General features: G+C 45.3%; 1 protein-coding gene across 1 annotated transcript; it reads right to left on the bottom strand.

Annotated features, from left to right (window-relative positions):
* Window positions 1–2,811: 2,811 nt before the first annotated feature.
* Window positions 2,812–7,226, bottom strand: LOC127150986 (NADH-ubiquinone oxidoreductase chain 2-like). Its single transcript, XM_051090065.1, has one exon. It carries the CDS (start codon window positions 5,066–5,068, stop codon window positions 4,424–4,426), a length of 645 nt encoding a protein of 214 aa, XP_050946022.1. The 5' UTR covers window positions 5,069–7,226; the 3' UTR covers window positions 2,812–4,423.
* Window positions 7,227–7,466: the final 240 nt, after the last annotated feature.

The raw sequence follows: 7,466 nt of genomic DNA, 5'->3' as shown, positions 1-7,466 counted from the left end.
TCTGTCCCGGTCACTTTGTAGTAGGATAAGCAGTAGTAGCCTGAATGCCCCCCCAATCTTCAGTCGTACCTGGCTCTGTAAAGCACTCTGAATAGCCTCTTCCCGGCCTCTTAGGCATCTAGTTTCCTGTCTGTCTCCCCTTGTCGAGATAGAATCTTTTTTTCTTTCCTTTTAGCATACTCTGCTGTCCCATTTAGAGAGTGCAGGACAAGAAGGAGTATCTCAAGCTGTCTCAAGTAAGCCAAGCGGCAGGTGCCTGCTCGCTTATGATATAAGAAAGGGAAAGAAATCCATAACATAAATTATAGGGGGAAGGGCGGGTTCCTTAGAAGCCAGTTCATCTTCCCTTGGTTATCTCTTCGCTTGGAGTTGCTTTGGCCCTGGGGAGCCTGTCTATATAATCCCTGTCTATCTTTGATAGGTCATCTGGTTCATCTCTTTTTGTCCCGCCATAAGAAAAGATAGGGGGATAACTAATGGATACATGTCTTTCTTTTCCAGTTCCATTCCAGGCGGTTACCGGTCGCCCTAACCGCTCCGTGGGTCATAGAAAGGCTGAATACTTTCGACTTTGGGAAGAGGCACTCCTTCAAGCAATGCACTCAACTAAGTTGGAGAAGGCGAGCAGCCCTATTCCTTGGTTGGATGGGACGGACAAGCTCTAGCTATAGATAGAGTGGAAAGAGATTTCTTCCTATATTCCTCGGAAAGTTCAGGCTCGATGGTTTTGAGCTAGATCTATGCCTATGATCAGCCTCAATAATCATACAGGAAAAAATCATTCCCCTTTCTTATTTATTAGAAAGAGAAAGTAGGGTCGATGTAATTGAGAGAGACCTACGGGAGAGTTCTTTGATCAGAGCTAAGCTCAACTCCGTTCTATCAGTTGAGATCAGAAGCGAGACCAGATCAAATATGCTTGAAAGAGTTTAGTGGAATGAACGAGTCCGACTATCGATGAACCTTTTGAGTAGGTTTCTACAGTTCACGAGATAAGAATGAATTTTCCCGGGCGGGATCCGTCCTTACCCTGATTTTGCCCGGATTGGGTTTCATAGGATGGTCTCGACCTAGAAGCAGGTTCGGGGAAGAGTAACCTAGAGTCAGAGTGATGACTAAACCCTTTCCCTCTCGCTTTATTTAGCTCGAGTTGCTTCGCACCTTTGGTCAAGCTTCTTTCGAACCCTTGAACTTGCTACTTGAAAGATAGAAAACAGGGCTTCAGAGGCATATATAGTATAGTAGGGATCGGAGTTTGCTCGACCTGACCTGCGCCAAGGAGCATCTTCCCTCACCCAATGGTTTATGCGATGCAACCAGGTCCTGTATTTTCTTGCCTCAAATGCCCCGCTTGTCGGAGAATGAATGGTTTTTTTGCGGTAAATCGGTGCTTTCCCTAATATGGTAGATTGAAGACGACTAAGGACGGGTCCAGGTGACTTGTTCATTCCACTAATATGGTAAGGAGGCGCGAAGCGAAAGGACTGAATGAGAATCAAAGAAGGAGCGAAAGCGGCTCGACTGAGGTTAGGAAGGTTCAGAGCGAAGGTACTCTACGAAAAAAATATAGGAGAGGAGCGAAGCCACTCGACTGAGGTTAGGAAGGAGAGGAGCGAGACTAAGAAGGAGGTTCGAAGAAAGTCGACTGATAAGGAGTCAATGAACAAGGGTTGCGAGGAGCAAAGAATTTGCGAATAAGGACTTATCTTAGGATTAGGAGTGCAAGTCAGAACCCTCATAGAGTCCTTCGGACCACTAAAAGCCTGGAACTTCTTTAGCTAATGGAAGACAAGTCCCCACGTCTTTGATTTGAGTCGCTCCGCTTCGCGCCTTCGGAGGCTACGTGCTTTCTTTATTGAAAAGATAGGGCTGACTAGTAATCCTTCAGTTTCTTCTTGGCATCAAAATAGAATATGATCTTCTTCCTTTAACACTTAATGGATAGGCTTGGAGTTGATGGAATTTCATTGTTGGACTTCTGAGAATTCCACTGAGAAAACAAAGGTCCAGATTAGCTTAATTAGTCCTTCCGCTCCGTTTTCCTTTTCAGATAGGCGAACCTTTTCCTTGAACTTCTTCTTCCTTGAACTTGAATCCGATAGTTTCCTTTGTTATGGCGGAGAAGGCGTAGTAGGACGGAGAAGGAGCGCAAAGAAGCGGAGCGGAGGCTCAAAGAATCTTCGTCTTTCTTCCTTTTATTCCTTTCTATTCAAACCGCCTCAATGAGAATAAAGTCAAAGGACTTTGAGTTGAACTAGATTGTTATGGAACTTCAGCAAAATGAAACTACCACGGACCGGAGGACTAGAATAAATGAAACTACGGAGAAGGAGCGGAGCCAAGTTCGGAACTAATGGACCTCAATGAACAAGGAGAGGCTCAAAGAAAAGTTCATATGTCCTTATCTGCCTTTTTCTTCCGTTTCGGATTGTCGAATCTGATCTTTCCTCTTCCTTGAACTTCAAACCCACTATTTAGTCTCCCACTACGCGCAGTCCGAATGGAATAAAAAGAAGACAAAAATCGGACAGCAAAGTTCGACAACCTGAACCTTAAGAGGTCAATGGAAGTCCTCCTCCCTCTAATTAAGCTACTCCGGACTGCTCCTTATCTCTTCTTATGGCGGAGTCCTTATCTCTAATAATGCTGAAGTTTCTTCTAAACCTACTAAAAAGATGAAAGCCTATCCAACTTTCTCTCTGATGTTGAGAACTTGAACTTTCCGTAGGTTCCCACTCCTTTTGCATCAAAATGCAATTCCTGACTGAACTTTCTCGTAGGCATTGTGGTTTGGAATCTTTCCTTGATTGGCCCACCCTTTCTTTGAACCTTGTCAATGATCGAACTTAAAGATATGAACTGAGTGCCATTTGATGAGTAACTGAGAACAAGGGAGAGGGATATGGAAAGGATGAAGTAATGAAAGAGGAAGTCATTGCTAGTAGTAACGACTTGTCACGATCCATTGGTTCATATAGAATCCATGTCCTAGGTGTATCAAAAAACATTCTTTTCGCTAAGCGTATATAATAAAATAGAGTGAAAGGGTCCACCCCGAAACCAAGGGGGTACTAACTCAGAGCTGAGTCCTCTCCGAACCGCAGGAGATAGTTGCCCATCATACGGCTCACCAACTGAACTTGCCTCTATGGGAGGCTCGCTCCGGGCAGGTTCGGATCACTGACAATACACGGCTCTACGAAGGAAGGGCTTGGTGGGTTAGGAACCTTTGAAATATGATGATTTTTCCGTCTTTGTTTGATGAGAAATGCGAGACGAAAAAGGCACTTTTCGACTGCCCTAACGAAAAAGACAAAAAAAGGCGAGCTTGCTTCTTATTCCCGTCTTCGATCTCTTCCATCTCTGCCTCGCTCGTTCTCACCTATGTTGAAGAAAGGTTTGGAACCCTGTAGAGAATGAAGAGTACTAAAAAAAAAAGCAAGCTTCTCTCTCCTTTCAGTCGAGACCTCTCAACAGTGCTTCTTGAGGCTCCACTCTCCCCGTAAGGCCCCGTTAGCATGGGCGAAGATGGGGATAAGGAATAAGGATTGAAGCCCCCTTAGCTCTGCCAGGGACTGGGCAGGGTTTAGCTTTCTAAATGTGTAGAGCCAAGTCTAGTGTGGTGTAGTAGTAGGCACTTCTAGGCCCCTTCCCGGCTACAGGATCACTCCAGTGCTTTGGGTACTACGGACCCTCTGTCATCCATTGCAGCGGAGCCCTTTCATGAGCGGGGGGGGCTAAGCGCAGTTCTTTGAATCAAAGGTTGAATTCAATCTTTTTTAGATATCAAAAGAGAAAGATCTAGATTCATCCATCTTGATATTCATATATCTGACTCAAAAAATGGATTGATGAAGTTGCGTGAAGCCCCAAAAATCCTTGATTTGGCCAGGAAAGACTGCACTGCTTTGGGCCCAGGGGGAGAAAATCAAGCTCCAGATGAGTTCTTCTCCACACTGATTTGGATCCGTGTCCGTTCCCGCCATGCGCTTCGCGCGCCCATTGGCCCTTTGTTCTCCTCTTATTCTTCATTGGACGGTTCGGATGGACTTCGCCGTTCTTTCCCAACTCCAATTTCAAAGGCTGTCTCACATCGAGATGTCGATTCGTTTTCCGCCCCCAATGAGATGGGGAATTAGTAACCCCCTATTGAGACTTTTTGGCCCTGAATCTTTCTGAATCGAGGCCCGGCTCGCGTCGTTCCAACAACCGGCGGGGAGCACCTCAGTATACGATCGCGCGCAGTAACTGGGAGTCCTATTACACCGCTCCGTGGGGCCAACTTCAATTCACCAAACCAAGGTTCATCTCGTGTAGTGATTGTGGACTCGTACAAGGATATTGAGTAGACGGTTGATGTATCAGACTCGACCCTATCTTTCGGAGCATGCATTCCCATCCGTCTCGCAACTGAAAAGGTAAGCTACGTGTCCGGTGCACGGAGAACTGCCTTCGGTCTCCCAAACAGACTGACTCGTGGCAACCTTCCGGCCGCCCAACGACCTATAACGCTAGTCACTACTCCCACTGGGGCTAGGAAGTAAGCCCCACAACCCAAAGCGGCGAAAAACAAATAGAATTTGCTACAAAAACCGGCTAACGGGGGTATTCCTGCGTATGAGAACATAGTAATGGAGAAGGTAATAGCCGAAATAGGATTCGTTTTGGCTAGAGCGCCCAAATCCGCTATATATTTGACACGGGTTTGCCGTAATGCTAAAACTATGGCGAATGCATCTATCGTCATTAATACATAAATCAAGATACCAATTAGTAGTGATTGAATTCCTTCTATGGTTCCACATGAGAAACCTGTACGAATATAACCTACATGTCCAATTGAACTATGAGCTAGAGGTCTTTTGACTTTCGTTTGGGCCATGGCGGCCAGTGCTCCTAAGATCATAGAAGCAATGCTGCAGAAAAAGAAGATTTCTTGCAATGTAGCTCCATAGGAACCATAAATAGAAAGACGTGAAATATTAGCAAAAATAGAGATTTTAGGCGCAATAGAAAGGAATGCTGTAACCGGGGTGGGTGAACCCTCATAGATATCAGGTGCCCACATATATAGAGTCAAAAACAAAGGTCCAGATGGGAGGGGGGGTTTCTTCGGGGCTTGAGAGATGGAATAGATAGGGCCCCACAAGTTTCGAATTCGCCGCTGGGGAATGAACACGAAAGGGAAGGAGGAATGATCAACGAAAAAAGTGCTCTCTGAACCGAAGGTGAAAGTCGTTTTCCATCAGACGGCTCTTTCCGTAACTCCACTCTCGACTTGGATTATCTATCCAAAAAGGTCCGCTCTCGGCCATTCCACACGCTGCCTAGCAGAGGCGTGGTTATCTTCAGTGGATTCTCTCTTTTCTAGTGGATGCCGAACCTGCTGCCCCATTGACTAAGAAGGGGGCGGGCGCAGCAGCTACATGGACCCCTTCCTTTCTCTTGTTGCCAGCGCTTTCCCGGGCCAAGCCGGAATTCTTTATGATCAAGGGCAGGCAAAGCCCGAAGACTGCTATCCTACCTAATAGGCCAGAGCGCGGGCGGAACGAGGAGAGGGCCCGGCAATCATACCACCGCGGTCGAAAAAGCGTGTTCCCTTCAGATAAGACGCACCCTAGGCCATCCTCGGCCTTCTTCTTTTTTTTTGATTCAAAAGAAATCCAATCTCGATCTCCGAAAGCCTTTTCCTTCCTCGTCGAGCCTTTCCTTTAATGGTTGGGGGAAGCATTTCCTTATCTGAACTTGGCGGGCATTCTCTTTCTAGCCTTAGAAAAAAAAAGAGGGGTGTATTCCCAATAGGCGAAAACTTGAAGGTCCTAGGCCATGCCTTCAATACTCAATCTGGAAAGCTGCAGGGATGACAAAAAGAGGGCGCTTTCCTGGATCCTATATCTCAGACCGAATACAAACTACAATGAACCGGACTTTGCCTTTTCATTCCTCATATCCAAAGCAGACAGAAGATCACCTCATACGACTAGTTGGGTTTGAATTAGATGAATCAAAAATCAAAGACAAAGTCAAAAGTCAGTAGTAGGGGCTGAATAGCGACTTGATAAAGGAAAGCGAAGAATCCACCTTTAGTCAATAGGAGCCCTACTTCCCTCTCTTTGCGACCTCATCACTGAAATTCAAGCGCAAAGAAATTGCTTGATGAGTTGCCGGGCGTAGCGCACCGCAGGTTAATCTCTCCTTTTTTGGAGCTTGACTTTACTAAACTAATAAGGGCTCGCTTCTTCGAACGTACTTTGGTAGGATGACGAAAGAAAGGCTACTTCAATGACGGAAACCGCCGGAAACGAGAGAGGGTCGCCTTTGGAAGCCTGAGCCGGTAACCAAAGCCTCACAACATAATAAAAAGGAATGAGTTTAGCTGACCCATAAAGCCGTCACACTGAATAGGATAAAGTGCGTTAACCCGATAAGATATGAACACAAAAACAACTAAGTCGATATTCAGACCTCGTAAAGAAATCAGAGGATATGTCCTTATCAATGGAAAATTCTTTGCTCCTAACGGAGCCCTCAATCAAAAAGAAAGTCAAGGCGCGAAGCGAAGCGACTGTGAAGGAGCCCTTTTCATAAGAATCTGATTTCAGAGGAGAGAAGAGGAGTCAATGAACAAGGGAGAACAACTCTAATTAAACTACTTCTACCCGGCAAGGATAAATAAGGGTCAAGACGACTCAAATACTTTGAGCCTCTTTTATCCACTAAAATAGCGAGACAGGATACAAAGGTTAGGACTCTGAACTTCCAAACCTACTCAAACATAAATAAAGAAGACTTGGTCCGAAGTGGAATATGAATATGGAAAAACAACGGTCCTCAATGAACTCCTTATCTAATGAGACTAGTCCTCCTCTTGCCTAATTAAGCTAGTCCGGACCCTTATTCCCCGTGGGAGTCGAGCCGCTTTCGCTCCTCTGGACTTGTTTGATAGACGAATTTGAGTAGAATGAAGAAGAGGGTCAAATCCCTTTCAATAAAGAAAGTCACTGATTTGATCCACAGGCTCAAAGAATGATCGAAGGAGCAAAGAATTTGCGACGAATTTGAGAAGAAAGAAAGAAGAAGAGAAGCACAACGTAGAAGGAGTCCCATAAATAAGAGATTAGGACGTAGAAGGTTTTCTATGAAAGTCATAAACTGAATAAGGCGCGAAGCGAAGCGACTGGCATGAATTTGAATATGGATTTCTGAGTCAAGAGGACGGACCCTTAATTGAAAATCCATATTCATCTGAAAGGATACAAAGGTTAGGACTTGAAAGGAATTCCTTCCTTATTAGAAGGAGCCTGAATGAAGAAGGGCGTAGCTTATGTTCTTAAAAGGAGAGGCTCCGTTAGGAGTTGAAAGCGAAGTCCTGATCCCTGAACTATTTGAAGGAGCGAAGGTACTCGTAGTTTCAGATATAGGAGAGGAGCGCATTATGTTTATATGGATTTCTTTCGTTGCACTCC

This window comes from Cucumis melo, chromosome 9 (genome assembly GCF_025177605.1).
Source record: "Cucumis melo cultivar AY chromosome 9, USDA_Cmelo_AY_1.0, whole genome shotgun sequence".
Classification (NCBI taxonomy): domain Eukaryota; kingdom Viridiplantae; phylum Streptophyta; class Magnoliopsida; order Cucurbitales; family Cucurbitaceae; genus Cucumis; species Cucumis melo.
This window is presented reverse-complemented; position numbering and strand designations above follow the sequence as displayed.

Coding starts and splice junctions, on each gene's coding strand:
- LOC127150986 (XM_051090065.1), bottom strand. CDS start 5,068: ATGTGGGCACCTGATATCTATGAGGGTTCACCCACCCCGGTTACAGCA.